The sequence below is a fragment of the Zychaea mexicana genome (assembly GCF_025766255.1).
Source record: "Zychaea mexicana strain RSA 1403 chromosome Unknown BDB00scaffold_189, whole genome shotgun sequence".
Classification (NCBI taxonomy): Eukaryota; Fungi; Mucoromycota; class Mucoromycetes; order Mucorales; family Lichtheimiaceae; genus Zychaea; species Zychaea mexicana.
In genome coordinates this window covers 13800-40275 of record NW_026516852.1, presented here as the reverse complement: position 1 = coordinate 40275, position 26476 = coordinate 13800, and the positions used below count along the sequence as shown (strand labels likewise).

The 26476-nt window shown below is 43.4% G+C and overlaps 8 protein-coding genes across 8 annotated transcripts; 4 read left to right on the top strand and 4 right to left on the bottom strand.

Moving 5' to 3' along the window:
- The first annotated feature begins 5798 nt into the window (after nucleotides 1-5798).
- Nucleotides 5799-8590, top strand: BDB00DRAFT_860642 (thioredoxin-like protein). Its single transcript, XM_053126010.1, has 8 exons — nucleotides 5799-6077; nucleotides 6174-6220; nucleotides 6304-6834; nucleotides 6928-6973; nucleotides 7056-7136; nucleotides 7209-7311; nucleotides 7392-7880; nucleotides 7977-8590. The coding sequence occupies exons 1-8, from the start codon at nucleotides 5950-5952 to the stop codon at nucleotides 8271-8273; spliced, it is 1722 nt and encodes a 573-aa protein (XP_052972682.1). The 5' UTR covers nucleotides 5799-5949; the 3' UTR covers nucleotides 8274-8590.
- BDB00DRAFT_943624 (uncharacterized protein) lies at nucleotides 8455-10883 on the bottom strand (the record flags this gene model as incomplete). The annotated part of the gene is made up of 3 exons (XM_053129456.1): nucleotides 8455-9276; nucleotides 9565-9653; nucleotides 10811-10883. 3 exons carry the CDS (start codon nucleotides 10881-10883, stop codon nucleotides 8485-8487), a joined length of 954 nt encoding a protein of 317 aa, XP_052972681.1. The 3' UTR covers nucleotides 8455-8484.
- Nucleotides 10884-12190: 1307 nt separating this feature from the next.
- Nucleotides 12191-13001, bottom strand: BDB00DRAFT_860636 (uncharacterized protein). The gene has a single exon (XM_053126009.1). It carries the CDS (start codon nucleotides 12552-12554, stop codon nucleotides 12264-12266), a length of 291 nt encoding a protein of 96 aa, XP_052972680.1. The 5' UTR covers nucleotides 12555-13001; the 3' UTR covers nucleotides 12191-12263.
- An 873-nt stretch (nucleotides 13002-13874) lies between these two features.
- Nucleotides 13875-14470, bottom strand: BDB00DRAFT_860633 (uncharacterized protein). The gene has a single exon (XM_053126008.1). The coding sequence runs from the start codon at nucleotides 14440-14442 to the stop codon at nucleotides 14113-14115; it is 330 nt and encodes a 109-aa protein (XP_052972679.1). The 5' UTR covers nucleotides 14443-14470; the 3' UTR covers nucleotides 13875-14112.
- Nucleotides 14471-15341: 871 nt separating this feature from the next.
- BDB00DRAFT_860632 (uncharacterized protein) lies at nucleotides 15342-16663 on the top strand. The gene is made up of 2 exons (XM_053126007.1): nucleotides 15342-15596; nucleotides 15703-16663. Exons 1-2 carry the CDS (start codon nucleotides 15438-15440, stop codon nucleotides 16228-16230), a joined length of 687 nt encoding a protein of 228 aa, XP_052972678.1. The 5' UTR covers nucleotides 15342-15437; the 3' UTR covers nucleotides 16231-16663.
- BDB00DRAFT_860629 (Oligomerization domain-containing protein) lies at nucleotides 16596-18075 on the top strand. The gene is made up of 2 exons (XM_053126006.1): nucleotides 16596-17599; nucleotides 17685-18075. The coding sequence occupies exons 1-2, from the start codon at nucleotides 17006-17008 to the stop codon at nucleotides 17886-17888; spliced, it is 798 nt and encodes a 265-aa protein (XP_052972677.1). The 5' UTR covers nucleotides 16596-17005; the 3' UTR covers nucleotides 17889-18075.
- A 6097-nt stretch (nucleotides 18076-24172) lies between these two features.
- BDB00DRAFT_860592 (uncharacterized protein) lies at nucleotides 24173-24602 on the bottom strand. The gene is given in 2 exon segments (XM_053126005.1): nucleotides 24173-24253; nucleotides 24268-24602. The coding sequence occupies 2 exon segments, from the start codon at nucleotides 24497-24499 to the stop codon at nucleotides 24198-24200; spliced, it is 288 nt and encodes a 95-aa protein (XP_052972676.1). The 5' UTR covers nucleotides 24500-24602; the 3' UTR covers nucleotides 24173-24197.
- A 344-nt stretch (nucleotides 24603-24946) lies between these two features.
- BDB00DRAFT_793470 (uncharacterized protein) lies at nucleotides 24947-25687 on the top strand (the record flags this gene model as incomplete). Its single annotated transcript, XM_053121209.1, has 3 exons — nucleotides 24947-24963; nucleotides 25074-25205; nucleotides 25255-25687. 3 exons carry the CDS (start codon nucleotides 24947-24949, stop codon nucleotides 25685-25687), a joined length of 582 nt encoding a protein of 193 aa, XP_052972675.1.
- Nucleotides 25688-26476: the final 789 nt, after the last annotated feature.

The window sequence follows — 26476 nt, the reverse complement described above, 5'->3', positions numbered from 1 at the left end:
ATATCTTTTGCGCATAAGCAGTAGTAAGTACTACCGAATACGCGATCCTCTTAACGCAAAAAAAAAGAGTATCGTTTTACTTCACCAAAGAAGCGAATGCTGTATCTTCGCCAAGCAAGTCGTTCCAGTACTTTATACGTGGCTTGAGATTTGATGTATACTGGTTCGACTTGTTGTCCCAAACATTGAAGCATCGCATCGCTCCTTTTGTTCCATGCATCAGGCGAGATTCCCACCAGTGTCCACAGGGCTGTCTGGTAAGTGGGGATCGCGTATAACCAGCGGCGACATACTTTCACACATTCGACACAGCCCGCTGTCCGATAAACGAGAAGATGTACTGAATGATTCGGGAGGCAAAATCGAGATCAAATCAGTCATATTACGTGTATGTGAAAGGGGACGCGCGAAAAGAAATTTGGCACGAGGCTTTTAATCGAACAAAGCCTGTATAACATAATCCGGACTCGTGAAATAATGTGTCCGACAAAGGAAAAGCAAGTCGAAACAGGTAGCTCACCTGAATTTTATTTGGAAAAGGGGGACCCTGAAGATTGATCTATTGTAACCACCAGTAACTTCATTAAATCTATGCTATCATAGCGATACGCAGATACACATTAGAACAGGGCTCTTTCTAAAACCATCGACTTCTCGATACGAAGGAAAAGGCTTCAATCAATACTCGGGTTTATTGTTTGCGAGCCGCAAAAGTCATATATAAGTAACAAATCGCTTGGCCTGGAAAGCACAGCATCCCTGTGTGCAAGTTTCGGTAGAGCAACTATATCATATCTTTAACAGGTCCTCCTGATATCTTTGGTGAGCGATCATCACTTTCAAATAGGTGACGCATACTTTGAAAATATGTAACGAAGTAAAGTTAAATAAGAAAAGGAAGAGAGAAGTGAAGGTGTAAGGGGGTGGGGAAAGAGCTGTTACAAGAATCACGCTTTGAAAGCAGGCATATCGGAAACGTCAGTGCAAGCTTTTCGATCCAGGTAAAACCCAAAATGATAAGAAAATCGTGTTGTGATAAGCTACGTGCAGGAAGAGTGAGAGAGACGAACAGCTGAAAAAAAAAAAACTTTCCAATTTACAGATCTGACAATTATACATGTCTGCTGGCGCTGCTCTGGCGTTGTCTCTTATAAGAAAACCTCTTTCTAAGAAGGCTTGGACCATATCCTCGGTAACAATTTTTATTTCTTGACAATTGCTTTGGCAATTTAGGCGAACACAGAAAGTGAAAAAGAGTGCCAAAGCATTGTGATCGTGTTACTTTCGGCTACGATACAGAGCCACTGTCACTGTTCCCCGCTTTGTTTAGCACGGAGCTGTGAATGGATGGAGGTGGGAGTAATTAGCTTTTTGTTCGCGAAAAAAGAAAAAGGAACTTGTCGTGCACATAAAAAAAAGGCGAGGCAAAAGCGGTAAAACGTTTATGCGGAAAGTGCGAAAAAGATAAATATATTTTTTATTTTGTTTATCATTTTCTTATTTGTGTGTAATAAATAATAAAAAAAAAGTTCGTTTCAATTATCCCAACATATACCGTTGGCATCACATGCACCCGAAGGTTCACGATCGGCTGCCGGAGTATATGACCACATTCCCACTGGTAACATTGCAAAATTTTCTTCAGGGCGGACCACTGAATCTGCCGATCATCAGAAGAATTAGGACAGTAGCCAGCACAGGCATATGACCCGATCATGGCACAGAGCAGTGCATCTGTACTACAGACCAAAGCCGTACCAAAACGAACTGAAGAGAAGAGAAAAAAGAAAGGCGAAATTGCTCGCTTTATATAGACATTTTTCTCGTTCGGGACTTCAAATCCCCGTGAATTCTCATTGGCCCAGATAACGGGTTGCGTATCAACTTGTGGGTTGCCTACTATGATATAACAAAACATACAGCACCAAAGGAAATGAAAGGAGTGGTATACTTGATGGTCAAGTAGACAAGCGTGCTTCGGCGGTAGTGGTACGTGTCTCTCACCATGGGCTGCTGTACCTCCGATGCTGTCGCCGCTTGGTTGTGAGGGGTCCGTGCACGGCACCGTGTCAAGCGAAAACAAAGACACGAATGTGAATGAGCATGTAGATTCACGGAAGAAGCGCTTTTCTGTGAGCAGTCAATGACAGAAATAGGCGTGACTGACAAGGTAGACAACTCACCATCAGTGAATATTGAAAACACCATCCACCCAGCAGCCAGTTTACAGTCCTTCAGCCAACAAGGCAAACAGCGTCGTGTGTATATAGCGTAGTTCACAGTACTTTAATATTATCTTTGGACTGTGTGTGTGGCACGTAATGTTGTGTGTGTGCGGAAAAAGATGCCCCCATCGCTGCAGTGCATAATAAAGACCTAGTATCTTCTATGCTTAACCGTGCTCGCCAACTGTTGCTTTACCATCTTCGCTATCCGCCAACAGTTCTCTGAAAGTTCTATCCTCCATCCCAAGTATGTGCTGCTGCAGATACGTTGACCCGTTCATAATCAGTATCCGCTGCCGCTAGTGAAATCGACTCATCCTTCATTTTTTTTTTCATTGCCTGCTGATAAAGTAAATCGGTTCATTTGTTTTTGTGCGGTTCTACGTTCTTTTAAAGCAGCGTTCAAGATCCATTGGGACGATCAGAAGAATAACACTACAAACGATGACTTCCTACAACGTTTGACACTTTTGCGCTTAATTTGTTGCTCCATTGATCACCTTGTTCACTCGCCATCCCTTAGTGCATTTCGAGTGCGTAGTCAATTCGCCAAATCGTTGCGTCACAATGCGCATAGTTTTCGTTTCAGGGGAAAGCTATTGGAACGTTCAAGGTTTGTCACACGCATCGTTTCGTCACTATCCAAAAAAGAAAGATCTGTGTTGCGCTCTTCCTGAATTCCTCATTCCTAGACTACCCTTGCTTCTTTGATGATTTGCGTACGTTATGCTTGTCAATAGTGTGGGTTTGTGCGTACTTGATTGGAGCCTTCGTTATGTGGTAATAAAAAAGAAAGCGAATTTACCCCTACTGTTGCCTGTTTTCACAGCAAAATTCACATTGTGTCTCTGATCGCCTCTTTGCACACTTCTGGCCGTTGCCGAATTAATGATGTTATGAAAAAGCCCGTGAGAAGAACCCTGCTCTTTTGCAGTTGCTTTTTATATACGTTAAGAGCACCGTTTACTGTGCATTACGTCCCATTTAGTTTAACATATAGTCCCTTTTGGTATAAATTACGATCCGCTTAATTTTAACCAAGTCTTGTCTTTAGATGCCACAGCAAAGTGTGTTGATAACGAGCAGCTTCTCCATTACAAGACTTCTCCCAGCAGTAATTCTATTCACGACTGGGGCATTGACTGGTGGCAAGGTGGCATATCAATTAAAGTTGGCAGGGGTAGTAATATGTGTTTGCTCTTGGACTACATGCGTCTGTATGTAGGGCTTACCGTAAAATGGACGCTCCAAGGCTACGTTTTCGGTTTGAGCCACTGATCCGGCCAGTGTACGGAAATGTTCACCAAGCTCATGTCACCTCTACCAATAGGTCAAGAAGGACTTCGTCTCTGGATCGCTTTCAAAGACATTGCATACCGTGGGCGACGACTGAAAATGGCGGGGATTGTCGCTTAACAGAAATACTCATATTCCTTTAGATTTCAATGTAAGTTTTCCCAACTGTGGATTATGATGTTTGGAGAATCGTTAGGTCATATAAATGTGTGGACAGTAGCATATCACAAAATACATAATCAAAGGAACAAGATGGGCGGTGGAAATAAGAAAATCACAACGTGATCTGCCGACGATGGTCAACATCCAAACTTGGGTTGAATCATTATTAAATATTATGAGGATAATCATGGAATATCTCCAACAGCCATTGGAAAAGAAACGTCGTATATTGGGGCAAGACAACCATGGCAGCTATCATCTACATTTTTAAATACGGTGCTTCCCGTCTTTGCACCATCATCTCATCGATCATACATGCCGCTCAATGTTGTTACTGTAGATGGAAGTTTGACTTCATCCTGTACGTGGTCGGACACGCTGATAATTACGCCTTGCGGTATCCATCGACGCTCAAGCGAGACGTGCCCTTTCCCCATTATGTTATCAAACAATAAATGAAACACCTTGTAGCCGAACAAATTGCAGAGTAGATAGTCTGCAAGAGAGACAGCAAGGGTGAGTGTTTTTTCAGCATTGAATCCGGGGAAAAAATAGCTTTAAAAGATAGCGAACAACAACAGCGTAAAGCATGTGTTATTTCCATTGCATTATATGTAAGGCGTAAAATTTGTGCATTCATTTGGGCTACAAGAGTCTTTCTATCAAGTGATATAAAAGAATCTAGAGATGAATAGTCTAAATAAGCGAACAGTAACGCAGCAAAACTACTCTGACATAGATGTACTGTAATAACCGCTGCCAGGTGACACCCCCATAGGTCTTCTAGAGACAGTTATATCGCGACCTTTAGCTCTGCGCTCTTGTGCTGGACTACCTTTCACATCCTTAACTAAATGTCCGTCACATTCGCAGAGTCAGAAGAAGACGCGTATTGGAGGCTGTTGTTGTTGTTGCAGCTGCTTTTTTTTTAAAAAATTGTAAAAAAGGTGAAGTTTTATAACTGTCAAAGAAACAAAAGACCTTTGTTAAAAATCTGTGTACTGTTGTGATAGTACCTGTTGCTGGGATGTGTTATCCGTTAAATATCGCAGTCTGAAAACTAGAAATAGGGCGTTAGCATTTTTAGAGGTAAAGTAATATGGTGCAACCTGTCTAAATGGAGAGAAGCGAAGGTTTCTCTTTTATCGGACTAGTATTGCTGATGGAAAAAGCTTCTTTTTTTTACTAACGCACTTTTGTTCGCGTCTCCTTCTTGTGGCTGTTGTTGTTGGTGTTTAAATAGAAAGCTTTGCGAAAAGCATTCGAAGACAAAGTGTTCCAGTGTCATGGCACAGTCCAGGCTTAAAAAGGCTCCCTTCACTACTACAGTTGTAGAACCAGATGAATGCTTTTTTAGAGGCGCATATGTCCATGTATAAGCTTGGCAGCACCGAAAGCAAAGAAACAGCACGACTGCTCTTTTCTGGCCGCAGTGTAAGACGCGGTCTTTGTCGGACAAAAAGATGAACTTGGATGTTGGACCACCTGTGATGACCAAGATTCAGGTTGTCACGACGAGAAAGATCTCCTTGTTCGAGGATTTTTTAACATTGCGCCGTGTTTGAGTACACGAGGCATAGACACAGTATCCTCTATCTAGCGTGACAATGCCCAATCACGCTTCCCCCACCCCCAACACCGCATATGAAAAGATAATCTTTGCATGAATATATCCCAATATAACCATATATTTTTTATTAAAAATTAAAGATCGTATTGCTCCTTTAATTTATTTATGTTTTTGGTTATCGTGAAAGTTTTTCTTATCTGTCATTGAATAAGCAACAATAGGAGCAATAGCTTTTGTAAACATATTGTCTAATACCACCTTTATTATATTCACGACATTTCACATACATAAGTTTAAATGATTCCTGCTATACTGTCTGAATGTGAGATGCTCAATTACTGCCAGCTCGATACATAGAAACGATTTTAGATGTAAATATCAGCTTTGTAGTAACAATAAACATAGATTGAACCTTTTCTAAAGGCATGAACTCCTCTTCTAATGTGTATAAACTGGGAGTTACAACAGAAGGCAGTATTATTATCACAGACATCAGAGTTTACGCACGGAAACAACTCTCATCAAATATCCGCACTGCAAGACGCGTATGTACAAATCACCCCTCAGCCTCAATCCCACCCAAAAAAAGTCAAGCTTCTTAACTTTGAGCTGCGTAAAAGATAGAAAACTCCGGCAATAAGCAAAACTCATCACGCCCTTTTCTTCGCTTCCCACTCTGTTTAACTTGCTGAAACCATGAACACTTGGTGGGCATGGTGTACTCTTCTTGCCATAATCAGCCATTGGTCTGCTACGGTAGCAGCCGGGGAAGTTCTGGAGCTTACTGGGATCGACTTTGACTCTACTACACAGCGAGGACTTTGGTAAGTTGGTTGGTTGGTGGGTGCTCTTCTTCTACCACCTTGTTTGCGTTGAAGAAGTCTGATTCAACCTGGTTTTTTTTTTCTTTTCGTTTTTAGGTTTGTGAACCACTTTTCACCATTTTGTCCCCACTGTCGACAATTTGGTAAGAGTTAGAGTCTTGGATAATACCTTGAGAGGTTTCCAACTCATTCGGCTAACTCCCAATCGACTTTTGCTCCCTTTTAGCACCGACGTGGCAGCAACTCGCCAATGAACACGAAACTTTAGAAAACTTTCATTTCGCCAAAGTCGACTGCACGCTTCAAGCCGATTTATGCTCAGCTCATAAAGTTCGCCACTTTCCTACACTGCAACTTTTTGTCGACGGCAACGCACCGGCAGAGGAATATCCTACCGTAGACCGCAACTATGAGAAGCTGACCGCATATATCGTTCAGCAAGCTGAAGCATATAATAACCCGAGCAACACTATTCCGGCTGCTGGGGGCAGCAGCAGCAGCAGCAGCAGTAGCAGCAGCGACATAAATTCTTCAAAGAGTAGCAACAATAACGTAGTAGCAAACCCGGATGGCGTCTCGATTCATCTCAATGGAAACAGTTTGGAGGCTGCAAAACAGTCTGGATTACCATGGTTCATCAAGTTTTATGCGCCCTGGTGCGGTCATTGTCAGAAACTCGCGCCTGCTTGGGAGCAAATGGCAAAGGATCTTAAGCGTCAAGTGAACGTAGGTGAAGTAAACTGTGTGGACTATCGAGGTAATTTCTCAAAGCTTATTTTTGTGGTCTTGCTGCCGTTCACTGTTGCATGATATTAAAATGGAGACCGACTGGGGTTTAATGCGTATGTAGATGCTTGTGTCGCTAACGGTGTGCATGGATTCCCAACTCTGAAATTGTAAGTCGTAACATCATATACTGCGGGATAAAGTTGTTTACTTTTTGTGGGATATGCTTAATGAAAAGGCTGGTTTGGTTAGATATATGGATGGCACCGAACATGATTATCACGATGATCGGTCGTTAGTGAGTCTTGTAGGATTTGCGACCAAGATAGCAGGGTAAATAAAGTATCATGTGAGCAAAGGGATAGTGAGATAAAATGACGTGGACCACTGACAAAGACATACTAGACCTACTGTCCTTAATCTCAATTGGGGTCAACTTGAAAATCGATTGCAACAAGAACCTGTAGCTTTCGTTTTCCTCTACGCAGATGAACGAGATTCCGTCAATGTGAGGATTGTTTTTTTTCAAGAAAGGGACACGAAAAAGGACTGTTACTTATACAAACCTTGTGTGCATATGTTATACAGGGATTGATGAAACAAGTAGCACAACAATTCGTTGGCGATCTAGGCTTCTACTTGACCAGCGATTCGCAAGCAGTGCGTCAATACAACCTGGCACCTGCAGACTTGCCTGCAGCACTGATCGTCAAGGATGGAAAGCATGTCATTTATCCGTCGCATCAATTCACAAACACAGAGTCAGTCCGCAAGGCATTGACCGGATGGATCCAAAGCGAGAAATTCCCGTTGGTGAGCGATATCAATCCAGGTAACGCACCCGAGATCTTGCAAGGAACGCATACGGCTGTCGTAGGAGTGATCAACAACAACGACATTGAGAGCATTGCCAAGTTCCACGTCATGGCAGAGACACAAAGCAAGCAACAAAAGGCAAGCAAGTCGGACCGGGTCTTGTTTGCCATGCTTGAAGGCACAACCTGGGGCACATATGCACGGACCGCCTACTCGGTACATCCGAACCGATTACCTGCTTTGATCATTGTAGATCCCTTGGTAATGTCCTACTTTTGTAGACAATGCTTTTCCGAGAACAAAAAAAAAAAAGACGCTCATGCTTAAAAATTTGGGGGGTGGGGTGTTTTATTCCAGGACCATACCTATTATGCACATAATCTCGACGGCCAAAAGTTTTCCTTGGATGATCCAGACAGCGTGCTACAGGCACTCAAGGTGGATATCCCGGAAAAGAACCTGATTGGCGTGTCGACGTTACCATTTCATGCACGCGTCGGGCAAAGCATGCAACACGGTTTTGGAATTCTGCGAGCCCACTGGCTGTTGACATGCGGGGCGTTTGCAGCTCTTTTGTACATTTTAGTCAAACGGACCGGTCGTAGAAAGGGCCGATCGAGTGTACTTCCTGTCAAGTCTGGGCCGCGAGATTAAATGTTTTTTACGTAAGGTAGTGTGCGTCATAGCCACACGCTCCTATCATCACATGTACTTTTTGCTCTCTCTCTTCCCCCAAACCCTCCTTTCTTTTTCGTCGCGCGTCAACTCTCTCCCCTCATTTTTTCTCACTTTATTGTGGAATTGGCTTTTTTTTTTTTTCAAATTGTGTATATATAAACAAACAAGCAAAAATATTAAATGAGAATCATGAATTGCGATGACTAACAGCAGCAGCAGCAGTGGTGGTGGTGGTGGTGGCGGTGGTCGTCGTCGTCGTCGTTGCCGTGCCAAAAGGAGGCGGGGAAAGAGACTTGACACGGCGTTCGCCCTTGATGACCAGTGCATCAGCGAGGGCAGCGGTGGCAGAGAATGGGGGTAGCTTGTGTGATGCATTGGAGGACAATGGACCACGAGAGGGTATCCGGCCCACACTTGTGTCGATGGGTGGCAAAACTGGTTTGGCTGACCGCGGAGAGGGTGTTGACAAGGGGGGATGCGGTTGCGGATGGTGTTGTGGTGGAGGTGGTAAAGCAGGTTTTGCGGTTGGTGTCGTTGTAGAAGTGGTCGTCGTAGTGTTATTGTTAGTGGATGGTGTTGATGCTGTCGTCGTCGTATTAGTAGACGTTGTTGTTGTTGGTGCTGTGTTGGTATTTCCCAAAGGATTAGGCAATGTCCTGGCACGTTTGTTTTTCTCTGCTGCATTGCTGCCGCGTTGAAGTTTGGCTTTAAGCACTTCCATCACTTGGTCATGAGATAGCTTGGCGTCGTGCGGCCTTTTGTTCCCGACGTGGTTATTCTGCTCTCGATTGTTATAATACGACGACCGCGATGTGGATTGCTGCTGCTGCTGCTGTTGTTGTTGTTGTTGTGGCTGTGGCTGTGGTTGCTCAGATACAGAAGGTGGGCAAAGTGGATGCGCAGAGTGTGGGTAATATCCAGCCGGCGACGCTGGCTGGTGATGTTGATGATCACTCGTGACACGTGCAATCACTTGTTGCTGGAATGGTGGTAGACTGCAATACGCTTGCTGCTGTTGCTGTTGTGGATGCTGTGGATGCTGCTGATGTTGTTGTTGTTGATGTTGTTGGTGGTGATAAACCACCGCACCAGGCGGCGGTTGTGGATAAGATCGTAAAGCGTCAAGGTCCATCATTCTTTGTTGAATACGTGTTCGTTCAATTTGCAGCGTACTTTGCGCTGTTTGTTTCTAAACCGGCACCAAAGGAAAAAGTTAAGCCCTTGACTTCCAAAGAAAACTTCGTGTCTTTTCATATTTATCAAGTACCTTGTCTTCCTCGGCTTTAGCCAATAGGACAAGCTTCAGCAGTTCGGGGTCATGTTGATAATTGTCCAAAATCTCTTTGATTGTAATGTCTGATGAGGCGGATGGAATAGGCCACTGGAATGCCGAGGGAGGACGTTCAGTATTGCTGCTGCTGTTGCTGGTATTGTTGCTACTGTGGTTTGATGACGAATGGTTCGCCATGACCCCAAACCTCGGTTCTGTTTCTGTTGCTTTGTTGTTGTCAAGACCGCACCAGCCTGGGTGGATACAGAAAAAGAAAGTTAAAGAAAGGGAGAAAAAAGAGGAACAAAGAAAAGCAAAAGAGGTGAAAGAGAGAGCAGCAGAACCCTAAAAAGCAACGCCTACAGAAAAGAAGAACGGAGGCAAGACTGTGTTACAAAAATTGGGATTAATTAGCCAATATCATCCTCGTCATCCATCTTTTACTTTTGCGCTGTGACCGCCGACACACACTCTCTCTCTCTCTCTCTCTTGGATAGCAGCACGTTGTGATTCCCATATAATACATGATCCAAAGTGATCTACGTGTCTTCCATAACCCCGCACCATGTATCGGTACTTGCTTGTTTTCGGGTTCCACCGCTAGTACTAAATACTACGCAGATCTTTTCCCTATCATACTCTGACGCTTTTCTTTCTTGAAAGGTCATGACAGGCCATACTTTTCATATATGCTTCATCAATCACTTTTTCACCCCTTTCACTTTTTTTTTTCTCGGTGCTGTATCATTCTCAGCGGAAATACAACGGTTAATGATGGGATGCTGTGGGTTTCGAGTATGTTGCTTGGTTAGAAAACACTTGTCTCCGACCTTTCTCTAATATGCGAAATGAGTTTCTATCAAGTGTACTAGCGTAATTTGTATTCATACGCAAACGTTACAACAGCGTAGAGTTGAGCGTGTGCATGTTGGACTCAAATAGTAAAATGGCAATCTCTTTGTGCAACATATGAATTGACATGTGTAAATGAGCTAAACTCCCTCGTGTTAAGTTATTTTCATCCTATGTAGGAGCAACAACAAAAATTCTGTTGTCGCCCATCACCCAAGCCTGATGCATCATGTAAAAGCACCTTTGCTAAATCTATACGATGGTAGTAGCAAAATGGGATTCTCTTTGTACTTTGTCTTTTGTTCTCGTCGCTTCTTCTTCTTCTTCCGCTTGTCTGTTTCATGATGTGAAAAAAAAACAACGTGACATAAAGAACGTTCCCCTTCCCTACCTCCCTTGAGATTCGAGTAAACAGTGCTTCGCGTCTCCAAAGAATGCTTGACAGATCTACATATCACGGTCATGAGGACGATGGTGATCAGAGCATGTTTCACAAACTGAAAACAAGCTGTTGCTCAAGTCGTTCGCATAGTGACGTGGGACAAAAGAAGGAAACAAGCTTATTTTGTACGGAAAGCAACATTGTAACTGCCTCACACCCATAACATCACTCCTCCAACAAGTTGGATTACATAGCATATATACCATACGATTGCTCAATGGGGTATTGATCTTGTTAATAAAGCGGCTGTATGTAATGCTCACCTTACCGGCATTGTGAGGGTCCTCCCCTAAGTACCAATGTCAATATCGGATCGCTCAGCCGCATTTCCGGGTATATAGTACATCTTTGGTCTGCTGTATATTTTTTTTATTGATACAGCCGATGCCCTAAGTTTTCAGGTCTCATCAACAAGAAAGCCAATACAGCACTGGTGCCATAAACCATAGACCAACAATTGTGAAATTGAGCTACTGTAGTAACAATCACTATGGCCAAAATATACTGTACGCATCTTTGTATATTAACCTATGCAACTACATCAGCTTGATGTGCGGTGAGTATGTGTGATTGCTATCACTATTGTCTGTTATATTATTATTGGTATTCGTCTCATCGTCAGCAGATGATCTCTTGCTCAGAATGCTTTCTCAAAAAGGGCAACATTGCTGCAAGTCGTAGAACAATGCTACTCCTACCCATATACTGGTGATATGCGACAACAACATTGCTCTATATGTTGTTGTGTATGGGATGGAATAGGCTGTTGCCGATATTATCTGCGTACTACTGTGTTATACCAATTAACCGTTGTAAGAAGCTGATTGCCACAGAAATCCCATTATAAGTATCAAGCGCTTGTTTATTCAAAGCATTGTACGATATACACCCGTTAAGTCCAACCAATAAATCTCTGCGTTGTCAAAATTAGTCTACTTCTTTGTAACGATCCAAAACAAATGGGTCGTTCTCGGTGCTTTTTTGCTTCCTCTTAGGAGAGGCGACGATACTTAAAACCGGACCATTACTACCACATGCCACTTTGCAAGAATGATCCCTTTTCGTATACTATGCTAGAGCCGACATGATATTTCTTTGAGCAAGTTTCTGGTGATTAAACGTGGATGGAACATCGTTTTACCTTGATGATGATGACCTGTGTGTCTCATGCTGTATTGTTATGCACTATCAAAGTTAATTGCTATTTCTCCCCCTCCTCCACACACTGTGAACAAACGCATGGCAACAAGAAAAGTGCGAGTATTGATTTTTCCTTGACAAAACATATCAAAGAACTAGCTGATGGGTTTTCATATTATGAATATTTACAGAGAGAGAGAGAGAGAGAGAGAGACACGAAATAATAAAGGTAAAGGGGGGTTTCTTTTTAGTTTTTGTTTTTCTACAGCATGCGACCAACAACCTTGTAACCTCGTTCAGCCTTGTTGATGGCGGCGACGGCGGTTTTCTCGGGAATCTGATCGACGTTCTGTACTCGTACAATTTCCTTCAATTTCAAAATGAGACCGGCTGTACTGGGATTAACAGGTTGATACGATGTTTGGTTCAATCGAAATAAGCCGAGGGTTTGAGCGGCAGCACGGTAATCTTTGGAGAGACCAATGGTGGAGCGTGTTAAAGTGACTTTGTAGAATTTAGCCGCGGAGGCTGTGCTGCTGAATGAACGATGCATTTTCTTTTCAAATGTTCCAATGCTGAAAGAGAAGGAGTTGACAGGTTTCAAGGGCTTTTTACTTTCCCGCACAGCGCGCACTTTGCGGCTTGGCTCTCTCCCTTACCACCACTTTTTGAATTGGCGACGTCACCACACTTGGGAAACGGCACTTTTTCAGTTACATTCCCCATTGACCTTTTTTTTTCTTCGTTGGCTCTCATGCAAACTTTCATTGGGCATGTTGAATAAATTTGCAAACTGGGAATGAAAGCATGAGCATAAAAAAAAGTTTACTTTTGAAAAGAATAGTTTAGTGGAAATTCAGCTCAAGGGTCGTTTGTTTTAAAAAAAAGAAGAACGTCTTGAAGAAAAAATCGAGGGAGGCTAACTCTAATAGTATAAGCAAGGGCAAGAAGAAGCTGGTTTAACATTGATTTCTGGTTTCTCTCTCTCTCTCTCTCTCACTGACAGAATAGACCATCATAAACGATATTTTTTATTAAAACAGGTTTCAACTAATCCAAACGCTTGGACGTGTTCTTCTAAGTTTTGCCTTTGACCATACAAAGAGAGCAAAAGCCAAGAACCTTTGATATACGGATTATCCAGTAAAACTAAATGCTCAATTCGCTTCGTAGCCTAAAAAGATGCACATCAATAATAGTTAGCGTCTCATGCGTGCTGTCTAAATAGCTCGTCGCACACAATTTCCCAAGCATGACTTCATACCTTTCTTTTAGCGTTTGTGCAATCGTCGGAGAGCGAGAGACGATGATGCAATGGCCCAGACATACTCATTTTTGAATAAGTCTTTTGCCCAACAGCGTTTAGTGGCAGTGGCTATAAAGTCCTGTCAATATTATGCTTGAATTACATAATATACAACGGTCAGTAGACCCAACATTCATCATGGCACATCCATGTACAACAATTTGGGAAGTGAAGTGTGACTACGTCTTGCAAAACGATGATATCATGCTCGCTGTCGATCCACAACCAGTTGTCATTTGCTTTAATATACCATATCGATAAGAGCGCGCCATGCAGGAACGATGTCAAAGACGTCAATGATAATCTACTGTACATCACGCTACCTTCCAATACACTTGCTCAATAAATCGAGTGTCAGTTATTCTTTTAGTATAAAACGAATCGTAGGCAATTTATCGTTCACTGAGTGAAGCAATATGACGTTATCCTTCATTCTTTGTAAGTTCTCGTCATCGTTTGTCTTGCGCGTGTGAACCGAGAATATGGCATGGAAAAGAAAAAAAAAAGATGTCTGCTTTTTAAGATTAATATCATGCCACATAGTAGACACAGTGGGTTGGGGGGGGTGTGGACCGTGCCCACCCTCCTACCCTCCGTATCCCCATGATCTCCGCAAACCGCGAGCTTGGACGAGCTCACCTCTCTCCGGGTAAAAATTGTTTCACACTGTGTATTTATTTGGAAAAGACTCTGTGAGACTCGTCCTCCTCGGCTGGCATGTGCGACGCATACCTTCACCTAAGCAGACGCGTGCAGTGTAGATTGATAGAATGATAGATAGATACAGATAGATAGATAGATAGGCTTAGGGGTACTCCGTGTTATTCCAGGCCGGGCCTCTGATTTTTTTTTGGGTACAGCGGACTTTTTTTTGAAACAGGCACACACTTTTGAGCGCATTACTAATGAATGACTTCAGGCACCACACATCCCAAAATGTGACAAAAGCTGGACTCGGCTCTTTTGGCCAATCGATAAAAAAGTACTCACTTTGGCAGATAGCCATCCCATGTGGGGACACGACGCACTTTAATAAAAAGTCTAGTTTGTCAATGATGCGGCACTGGGCAGATTGAAAAGTAGTAGCAGTAGTAGTAGTAGTAGTAATAAGGAACAATGGGACTATCTTTAGCATGATCCACTCAACGACTGGGATGTGTGACTATAGAAAACACATTTTCCACCCAGTACAATCCATGTCCAGCGGAGTAGAGCTGTCAAGAAGTGGAAAACCCTTTGGGCTGCCAGGTTAGTTAAACATGCGACAACAACCCTTTTACGTCAAGACGGCCGAAGAGCGGCGATCTTCGGAGAGAGAGAGAGAGAGAGAGAGAGAGTCAGAGAGTCAGAGAGAGACACCCATTTCACGAATGGGGCCCCCCCATGAGGTTACAATGAGCAAAGAAATACACACAAAGTACACACACACACACAACGTTCTTTTTTTTTTTGAGGTTTAGGAAAAGCGTGCCTGAATAGCGCCCTGACCAAGTTGGATTGCCATTGTGCAACGCCGCAACAGGTGATGTTGTTGTCTCTTTCTCTCTCTCTCTAAACCCCCCAACCCCTGCTGCTACTACTACCAGTACCAGCCTACGCTTTCTTTTTTTTTGGAGTTGATCAGATGATTGAAAGAAGGAAAGAATAAAAATTTTTCTTTTTGTGCTTGGCCCTGAGTGTCCGCAGCAAAAGTAGTACCGCGATGAATGGGCCACGCGTCCGTCTTCTCGTCGCCGCCATAAAAAAAAAAAAAGGTACGTAAAAGGTAGAGAGAGAGAGGTTGCAACCACCAAAAAAAAAAAAAAGGGAATCCCGATGAGTCAAAGGAGCGTGTGTGGAACACTGTGGAATCTGGCACAACAATTTTTCATCACAATGACGACGGACCTTTTTTTTTTTTTTTTACTTGGGCCACAGACGACGCCTTTACAAAAAAGGTCAAAGCCGAGACTCCCCCCTCCCCCCTTCCTTCGCCTCTCTTTCTTTCTTTCTTTCTCTCTTTCTCTCTTTCTCCAGTCAAACAGCAACTACCACAACAACAACAGCAACAACAACAACGATACCACACCCCATTATCAACGATTGCACCTTTACAGAAATACATACGAACACACAATAAGACCAACAACAATGCCAGCCGTAAGAAAATCACGCAGCAGCAGCAGCCACAGCCACAGCAGCAGCGAATCCAGACCAAAGTTGTTCCAATGCACAGGCTTTGGCGACTGTCATATGGTGTTCACTCGAAGCGAACACTTGGCTCGACATACGCGAAAGCACACCGGCGAGGTAATTATCTTCTCACACTTCCTACTTTAGCGCATGCTGCTGCGCAACAACCTTGCCTTCTTATACACCCACTTGTCATCCAGGACTAACATCAAAGACACGATAGAAACCCTATCAATGCATTGTGCCTGGCTGCACCCGCATGTTCAGTCGATGGGACAACATGATGCAACACACCCAAACGCATCGAACGACGACCTCCCCTCATCCCAATCAACAACAACCTCGGAAGCAGCATCAAGAACAAGCATCCACCACACGAGTCTATCAGGGCGGTTTGATGTCTCCTGTCTCTCTTGGCTCGCCGGAACAAGCAAGTTGGAGCAGCAGCGATGAGGACGCGTTTGAGGAGATTAACGAACAACAAGAACAAGAAGAACGACCACAACAGGACAATGAGTATAATAGTGACCATCAAGAGGAGGACGAGGAGGAGGTACAGAAACAGCGACGTTTATCCGTAGCCGATCTGTGCAACCCAATTCATTTGACCCTGGACGAATTCGAGGCGCTGGAGGGGTTTGCGCGTTTCCGGGAGACGCCGCTCTTTTATGAGTCGCTGAGGGACTTGGCCACCATTGCTTGCATCGAGCCAAAGCCATCGTCTGCCCAGCACTGCTACTATGCTGCGTAGTCCCTACAAGCATCGTCAAAAACCATCTACTGGAAAAACCAAGAAAACAAAAAAAAGGCCCCAATTCATCTTTCATCCCCCCCCTCCAATCATGTGTTATTATAATTTGCATATCTTTTTCTCTATCTCTCCCTTGCTCTATATCTATCCCTCTGTAGATAAATCTGTCGAAGCCCTAACGCTCGTTGTATAAATACCTTTCTTTTTTACTTGTCTCTCTCTCTCTCTCCAAAATCATGACACCCCCCCCCCTTTTAGTAAAAATGTGTGAAATGAAACCAGACCCGCCCTCTGCAAAATGTCGATTTCCCGTAAAAAGGAACAGGTCATGCGTGAGAGAAACAAGGAGGGACGGGACGCCCAACAACAACAACAATAACAACAACAATAATAATAATACGAATACAATAGCACACACACACACACACTAAAGCCAACTTGCTATCCACGGCGATCGTGGGTGAGATTTGTTCAAAGTAGACACGAAAAACGATCGGATGACTTTTCGGGGGGTTAGGCTTGTGTGTGTGTGTGTGTGCGCGGTTACAGAGTCATCCGTGCCTGGTTTCTGTGTGACATGTACACTCATCCCCAAACTAAAAACACACTGTCCTTTCCTCGTATCACCCAAAAGAAGCCCACGCGTCTTTGGGCAACGTTGACAACCCGCGGCCTTTGAAAAAAGTTTTCTTCGGAGACACTGGGCTGCTTTTGCTGCGCGTATCAACCCATCACCGACGTTCCCCAATTTTTATTTTGGGTTTCCATAATAACAATGCATAAGTTGACTTGTACATTGCATAGATTCGCATTACTGCGACCTCGACTCCTAGTACACCCTACTACTATAACTACTACTACTACTACCACTGCTACACGATTACCGTTACGACCCACCCCATTGTCATGTCTGTCTACCCGATGGTCAAGCACAATACCACCACCAACACAACAACAAAACGAGGAGAATCAAGACGAATTAGAAACGATCGATCCAAAAGACTATCCTGAATTGTACCCAGAACTCCAAAGTGAACAAGTACAGGAAGAAGAAGAATTGGTAGACACGGAATGGTTTGTGGAGGACGAGCAACAACACGATCAAAATTTTGTACCGTTATGGCAACGCCGAGCAGTCGGCGATCATCTCCATGGACGATGGGCCATGCAAGAAGCCTCAAAACGACTGATTGATTCGGGTGACATGACGCCCGAGAACATTCAGGCTTTGTTGGAAGAAAACAAAATGGACGCGGTTCAGGTGCTGGATGTGCGCGGTCGGTGTGACTGGACTGAATATATGATTGTTGCGGAAAGCGATAAAGGAGACCGGTTTCTCTGTAATGTTGCTGAGCAAATACGACAGACAGTAAGTTCTCAAATGGGGGGGGCGGTATATAAAAAAAAGGCAAGCTTTGGGTGATGACTGATATGTCATATATATATATATATAGGTAAACAAAGCGATTCGAGAAAATCCATCGGTACAAGATGAATTGACAGCACCCCATATCGAAGGACGGGATGATCAATCGGGTTGGGTGTTGATCGACTTGGGAAGTTGCGTGGTGCACCTGTTTACGCCTGAGGTTCGCAAGCATTATGACCTGGAAGGATTGTGGATACCCAACGACAGTGACAAGAAGATCCAGGAATAGGTGTCTGTGTGCAACACGCACCAATACACACATTCCCTCATGGATGAAAAAGAGAATAAATAATAATAATAATAATAATCAAAGTTTAGTGTTACCTTTGTTTGCTGTCAACAACAAAAATGAAAATTGAAAAAATGTGCTGGGTTACACGAGAAATCCCATTCCGGTCAGCGGCATAACAGTTATCCGTGCAACATTTGTCATTGAATTGATTTTCTGTGTTGTGTCCCCCCTGTTAGCATTTTTAGCAGTAATTGCTTTTTGTTTTGTCGAGGTTGTAATTATAGGCGCAATGTGGGGGGGGGTTGGGAACTCTTACTGATTCCAATGATTCCCTCCTTGTTGTTGTTCATCTGCGAGGGCACCATTTTTCATGCAGACGATTGACGCCTGTGAAAGAAGCTTGCATGCAGATTGACGGGACTTTGTCAAGTTTCAGTCGTAAATTGAGTTGTGCACATGCCCTCCCACCAGAATCCGACACGATAAAGTCGCGTGTCTCTCTCTCTCTCTCTCTACCCTATTCATTTGAAACCGTATATGATAATGTGTGTTGAAAGGCGTCGATATACCCTATGCTCGTGACGATGTAGTTACAATTTCCTTGACTGCATATCTTTGGCGGATAGCATGGGGGCCGTGACAACGTTCTCCGATTTACGCTAACGCTAAAAGTGGCAACAACAGCTAGAGGACCGATTGAAATCGCATAATGAGAACAAACTGCTAAATTAGCGCGTTGATTTAAAATACCATCGTATGTACTACTGTACGTCATTGCATAACGAAAAAAGTGCCTTATGGCTTTAAAAAGTTTACTAGTGTTGGCTAAACCATTACACATATTTACCTCGTATGTACACTACTGAATGACTGCACAGGCCAATTTACATGTCTTTTTTTACTGCTACTACAAAACTTGGAACTAATTTATGATTGATTTAGTACACTTGTTGTTCAATGAAGAAAGATGTATTGCAGCTGCTGGCGTAATGTATACATTACCCAAGGAGAGGAGAATCCATCAGCGGTCAGTAGCTGATCTTGATCCTGTTGCTGTTGCTCTTGATTCTGTTCCCGTTGTTTCAACCGATCCTAGTGTTGTTGTTGATGTGCGGTAGGGGAAAAAAGGCGATCTTGCAGGTTTAATAAATACTAGCGGTCCTTCCTCGCTTCGCTCGGATGAATGAGCCCCTCCGCTTCGCTCCGTGTCATTCAACGGAAACGCGTCGCAAGGGGGTTCCCCCCTTGACCTTAAAGTGGGGGGCAAGCCTCCCAAACCCCCCTGTCGAGCGAGGATGTATCAATGTTTTGGTATTAGATGCTAATTGTCTGTTTTCAAAAACAAAAGCAAGATCATTGTGCAGTGAGAAGTAGTCTATCATAGAAAGTCGTCAAAGTTGGATACTTAACTATCTCCAGTTTAAAACGCAATGCGAAAAGAAGTGTTGACAAAGATGATGTAGTGATTTTGATAAAAAGAGAATAGGCGAGAAAAAAAGAGAATAGGCAATATAAAAAAAGAGAATAGGCGATGTAGAAAAAGAGAATGGGCGATGTAGAAAAAGAGAATAGGCGATGTAAAAATAGAGTAGGTGACAAAAAGAATTATAGAAGAACTTCGTGAAAAACAACATTTCTTGTGCTTTGGCCTTGCTGACCCGCGATACGTGAGTTCTCAGGATCTAACATGATTCTGATGGATGAAGGGGTGCGGACGCGTGACATGGCTACATAAAGTAGACCATGCGTGGACGGAGGCTCAGGCAAGTAGAGGCCGACAGTGCTAAAAGTTTGATCCTGTGCCTTATTGATGGTCATTGCAAGTGCCAGGCGAACAGGGAATTGGGTGCGTTTTAAGAGAATGGGAGAGCGTGTTTGTGATGGTGTTAAAGTTATGCGAGGGATCAAGACGATGTTGCCAGCATGAGTTCCAGTGGCTATCTCAGCTTCAAGTACATATCGTTGGAGAGAGCGTACAATCAGCCGTGTCTTATTGCAGAGTCCACTATGGGTGTGCAAGTTCCGCTTGGCACCAACAGCTCAGCACCATCACCAATGCAAAGTAAATATTGGATAGACTGGCCAAGCTCGTTTGCATCATTGGTGTTGGCAGCCTATTGGACGCGCATGTCGGTATCAAGGTGGTGGATGATGACGCTGGGCCAAATGGATGAACCATTTAGACACTGCTGTACGATTTGCGAGCGCGATGCATTTGGTATCACAGGAAGGACCTAATACCAGGTTTGACGTAAATACTTTAACGTAAGTATTACCACTCAATAGCAAAAGAATGCAAAGTAGAAGAGAGTATTCAATGTTGAGTACCTAGCAAATGTCAACACCAAGGACCATAATTTTGCCACCAAATGGAACATTGGCAAGCGCGGGATCGTCATGTCTCCTGAAATCTTGGTTACTCCTGTATACATAGTGCAGTGAATACGTTGATGCTTGTATCGAAGTATCGTCGATACTTGTATTCAGCGTGTTTAAAGCGATGTCACTTCTCATATGATGAAGGACGTGAAGTGAGTTTCATCTCGTGTTAATGCCGGTTATTCCCTTGAGTCTTTCCTCGATGCGATACCCGTCTACTCACAGAGTCGTACATTCATGTAGAGTAAATTTTCTGATCTGGAGGAGCCACACATCTCGGCGCGTCATAAACGTGAGAGAGCAATCTGATTGGATTGATTGAACTGGCTCAAATGCCGTGTTCATTACTACTATATAACCGTGCGGCCGCAGCAATCATGGGGCTCTTCTTCCTCTTCGTCAACTTTTATTAACCAAAGCTATTCAATGTGAGTGTCATTGGAATGGATTAGAGGATCGAAGAGTGTATGCTTATGTTGGTGAGTGAGAAGAGCGTATGAAACCGGTTGTGAGTATCTCAAAATCCGTTTATCTCACTTTCTTTCTTTTTGACACAAACCTTCTTCTCGTCTTAACCTGGTACATCTCCCCCTCACGTTGGCTCTCAAAGCGCAGATGCAAGAGTAAGTACAATATGGAAAGTGTGAAGTGTACTTTGAGGTTTTGCATGTGGATGTGATATACGAAAGAAGATATGAATTTCGACGTGTCTAAGGAAGTGTATGTACAGCATACAGTCGCTAATGTTATCCTCCTTTCTTCTCTGCTACTACTATAGGATTCTGACTTTTTGAAATGGTTGGTTCGGTTTGTTGTTTGCATCCCACCATTAAACATAAGCAACAACTGTAAGTACGGTAGGGAATGAAATGTGAGGATGAGTTGGAGAGAAGTCGAGTGTCTGTTGGAGGTGCTGATGCCATGACGTGTCAGGAATAGTTGCATATTAAGAACAGCCTGCTCATGATCTTTCTTCTTTTCATTCTACTTCAGGTTTCGCTTTATGCTGGTTGGGTTAATTGTGTCCTGCGGACAAATAACAGATAGTAAGTATAAGCAAAAGGGGACTAGAACATTGGTATGATAGGTGAGTAGGATGACATGGGTGTTGGGGATGACGCGTCAAAGGTGTGCAGTGTGTACAGCAGCGTGACGGGAAAGGGCTCCTGACCATGACGTATGCAATATGGCAGTCTCTCAAAAAAGTTTTCTTTCTCTCTCGCCTTTCTTCTCTTGTTCTTCAGAATTGGTCGTCGTGCCCTTCTTGCTTTTTCTTTCTCTAACTCAAGGCTCTCTTCCTCCAAGCCAAGGATGTCATAATAGTAAGTATCGCTGTGCTTGTGTTTGTCTTTGCGTGTTTGAAGAACCAGGAAGATGTCTGCCGTGACATGTCAAAAAGTGTATGCAGCTGCTCATAGATGTTTTCTTTTTTCTAATAGAGGATGGCTTTGCGGTGATCTGTTTGGACTTGGATTGGCTTAGACCCCATCTCTCTCTGTCTATAACTTTGCTGTAAAACGATAAAACAAAATGTAAGTATAGCTGGACTCAACTTGGTAATGCCGTGTCAAAAAATAAATATAGCACAGTGGGTGCAGCCCTCTAATAATCATTTTTTTTATCCAGCTAGAAGAAGTGTTTCTGTTCTGGCTGCGATTCTCTGCTCTACACTGGCCGGGTGTTCGGTTATCCTGTGTCTCATCGTAGAAGTATGGGTAAGTATAGCACGATAGAATCTTGTGTGTGTGGTTTGACAGTTTCCCATTAACTATTCGTCTCTTTTGTTTCTCGGAATGGCGGTAGTGCACAGACACCTGCATGCTGGTCAAGATTGATGCTCTATTGCTATCCCGCTCCTAGAAGCCGACCTGTCAAGTAGTCCATCGGCTGTGGTCAAGATCTATCCATCCATCTGGACGGTGGCGTGTGCTTTTTGCTTTGAATGGACCTGAGGAAGTCGTTAAAAGCCTCATCTTCTTATTGCATTCTTATAAATATCCTCCCCTCCCCTTCCCCTTGCTCTGACCCAGGAAGTCGTTAAAAGCGTCTATTGCGTTCTTCATATAGTTTATCCCCTTCTCCTCCCCCTTTGCTTTTCTCTCGCAGTTCCTAGTAGCCTCTGTCTCGACCCATCTTCGGATGTTGCATCGTTTCACGCGAACGGCTGTTTTTTTTACTCAGGCAGCCTCCGGGCGTAAGTCCTGCTTCATCTACAATTTCCCCGCGCCCACGGGTCAAAAGTGCGGCCGAGGTCCCCCATGAATTTGGGGAATGCTTTGCGTAAGTATTTACTTTCTCTTTTTCTGTCTGTGAATTTACATGGATGAGAGTTTCCTTTTTTGGATTTTTCAGCTAACTTTTAAAGATTTTAATAATAAAGATGCTCTCATTCAGGTATCTATTTAGCTTAAAAAAAGAATATGCATGAGTTGATAAGGTTTTGTCAAAGGGGCGAACGTATAGCTCATCAAGAGTGTACCCAGATCAAACGGCTCGCCACGAGCAAAGTTTCAAAGGCATGGCTCCATATACCGCAGTTCAATGAAGTGTTGGAGTAAATTTCGTCATTCGCATCAGCTTGTTTCACTAACGGAAAAACCCTCGATACGTAACTTGACACAATCTCTCGTTTGCTTCTTTAGCTCCATCAATCTACTTTAATTATGTATCCACTGCTAGGATTTAAATTTCTACATACCACCCGCCTAAATTATTTAGCTGATATTGTGATTTTTTTTTCCCGTTGTTGTTCTTCTATTCCAGGTTGAACGTTGATGAATTTGTTTAAAACGAAACATTTATCCGCACTTCAATGAGAAGCAGAAGAATTCGTTCTTGAAAGTTGTTGTTGTTGCTGCTGCTTGTTGCGAAGAAGTTAAAGACGACTAGTAAAGTTTTGGTGAATGGATATCTCAGCGACTCTATCTCCCCAAGGTCGGGGCTTATAAGACAAGGCGATCCTCTCTCCTTCAATTCTGTTTAATTTGGCGTTTGATCCGTTACTGCGAACAGTTTTGGGCCGATCCGTCTTTCTTGGGTTTCACTCTTGGCAGACCAATGGGGACGCTCCCTACTGCTTGCTGCCCTCCACCAGTTAGAGTCTTGGCATACGCCCGACGACGCGCTTTTCTTCCTGAATGGCCCCAGAAGATTTTCGCCGTCTACAAGACTTCTCTCGCGGTTTACAGTCGTGCTTCAAACGCTCGCAAATCAATTACCACAAAACCGAAGTCATCTCCTTATCCGGGGCTGCGCAACCTGCTTGGGCAGCTACTTTTGGCAACTGCGGGTGTACGGGCATGGCATGATGATCGGTCTCTGTCCGCCATTGTGTATCTTGGATATCCACTGGCCTCTACTACTGCACGACGAATGGCTTTCCTTGACGGCTTACTTTCCAAGATAAAGATTGCTTGTGACATCCACTTGCAACGTGGCTTGTCAGTCCAAGGCCGTGCTACTGTCGTTGACGCCCTGGTGCTGTCAAAACTTTGGCATGTCCTGCGTGTGACTCCTGTTCCACAATCATTTCACAACCGAATACGCAGTTTGGTGAAAACAGAGCTGCTCGAGCGACCAAATTTTACATATAGGCGTTTAAACATCCGTTACACAGGCCCCCTCTAGCCTCTACTATCTTCACTCCTTTGGTAGACCAAACTTCTCCCCACACCAATTTCAGATTTTCCTTACAATCTGTAATTCTTTGCGTAGACCAACTTTTATTATGTTGCGTTGTAGTGACGTTCAGTACGTGAGATATAATATCCAGTGGTAGCCATTTACCACGCAGGTTTGACATTCTATTCTAAACATTTTTCTTTTTCTTTTTTTTTATTAGAAGAATATAAGAAAAAAAGAGAAGTTTAAATGAAAGTGTATAGGGATATGTTGGAGAAGATAAAGTATGGTTCTGCTTTTCATTCATCAGAGTTTATGATGCTCTTGGTCGCCCTGATCTTCACTGTCTGAATCATCGTCATCTAGATAATTAAACAGCCGTAGTCAACGCTACGCTCCATGTGGAAAAGCACCGTATTGCTAAGGGGACTGTGTCCTTCTGCTAGGCTAATGGTGCAATCACAATCTTCTTCTGACTCACCGGCCGACTCAAGATCTTCCCTAACTAGGCGCATACCGACCTCTGGAACAAAAACAGAGTCTATATATTCCGGGGTATCCATCGGTTTGATGTGCTCATTCGCAGCACCGATCTCGTGTACCGGCATGTCTTGGAGTGTTTTTGCGATAATTTTCTTGCCTCTAAACCCATAGTATCCAGGCTATAAAATATAAAGATAATTGTTATTATATCATAGGATCTACTATATACATTTCAATGTTGCTGTAAAATTCCGGACAGCTCTTGTGAACAAGTAGCTGGCGCAGCAATGTTTTAAGTAAATTCTCGAGTGTTTGTGTTTGCAGCTGACAAGTCGCAATGGAGTGTTTGCAATCACTATCTTTTTTTTCTCGGTCTACACAAAGAATTACACTTCCACCTTTTTTTGGTCTACGCAAGGAATTACAGATTGTAAGGAAAATTTTAGAAATTGGTGTGGGGAGAAGTTTGGTCTACCAAAGGAGTGAAGATAGTAGAGGGGACCTGTGTAAGTCTACGCAAGGATAAATTTGGTCGCTCGAGCAGCTCTGAAAAAAAAATACTATTGTACAACATGGCATCAAACCACATGTAAATATCTCTTATAAAACATCTTTGATTTTTGAGAAAGCTTGCTCATTAAATTCAATAAAATGCGATACCTGTGACAAGGCATATGGCCAAAAATTGTCTCTCAACAGACATATACGCCGGGTTCACGACCCCGAATTCTACGAAAGAGGTCATGGTGTGCAGCATGTACAAGGCCCCGAGCAAGAGCAATCAAACCGGCGAGATCTGCGCCGAGCTGATTACTCACGAAACCGCACTCGGTACTGCCGGCACCAGAATCTCAAGAATCGGCGACAACGCGGCATAGAGATTGTCCGAAAACTCGCCGCTGGACAAAATTAAAGCAGATTTGGAGGTGAACCTGGCTAGATTGCTCGAGACATTGCGTCAAAAGCAAATTTTTGACGATACCGTCGTTGAGTTTGCTCTGGTCCCTGTGCTCATGGCCGAAGCTGGTGTTCGTTTGGTCGTTGACCTCCGGGCCAATGATGTAGAAGCCGTACGGCGATCTACATACGTAGATAACTTTGGTTCTCTCCAAGGCATGTTCCGTTTCCGTTTGTTTACTTCGGACAGGCGAACTCTGGCGACAGGCACAGTGGCGGATGCCTTAACTTTGGAGGCATCAAGAACGACCGAAACGATCATTCAACTGATCATTGCCGCTGCCGTCGTCGACGATAGCCTTGGTTTTGACGAAGATGTATTAGATGAAGAAGATGAAGAGGCTGATGATGAGTAGGCGCAACCCTAACTCTTAAAAGATAAAATTAAAAATAAAAAGCACTAGAAACACATGATATCAAAATTCAGAACGGATATAGATGAACAAAGCAACGATATCGACCACTTGAACATCAGGTCGAGGAGCTGTAGTATTTGCTATAGTTATTCAAGCTTCTCCTGCTTTATAAGTATTTGGCCAGGTATGTATGTAACCTTGCCTCACCTCTTGAACACTTGGTGCACGAACTTGTACAAAGACTTCGAGTAATGTACGTACCAGTACCTATAATATGAGTAACGTACGTACCAATAATGCCGTTAGTTAAGACAGTATGCTCATTGTGCATAATAAAACAAAAACTCGTGCGTCGTTTATATTAAAAATTATATAAATACAGGCTCTTCCACTTACTATCATGATGGAGTTCGTAATAAAATCAACAAGGACATTATTGTAGTTACTGTTAGTATTGATTATTAGATGATGCTGCTTTATACGAAAATAGGGTATATAGAATAAAGGAAGGTATGGGAAAGTGGGTAATAAAGAGGTTATTTCTCTTGTTTATGAGAGGACCCTTCTAGCAAGACTTGAAATTTCCGCCCACAAAAAGTGAGCTGGTTCCTGAGAAAAAGCATAAGATGTAAGCATGAAAAAAGCTACATCGTCACCAGATTTCAACCTGCAATGAGGTCCACTACAAGCAATCGGCACAAAACCAAACACAGAACACGCTACTAAGGACAGCAGGCGAGAGAGTGAGAGAAGAACAGTTTCTATTAGGAGGACCGGTCATATCTTCAA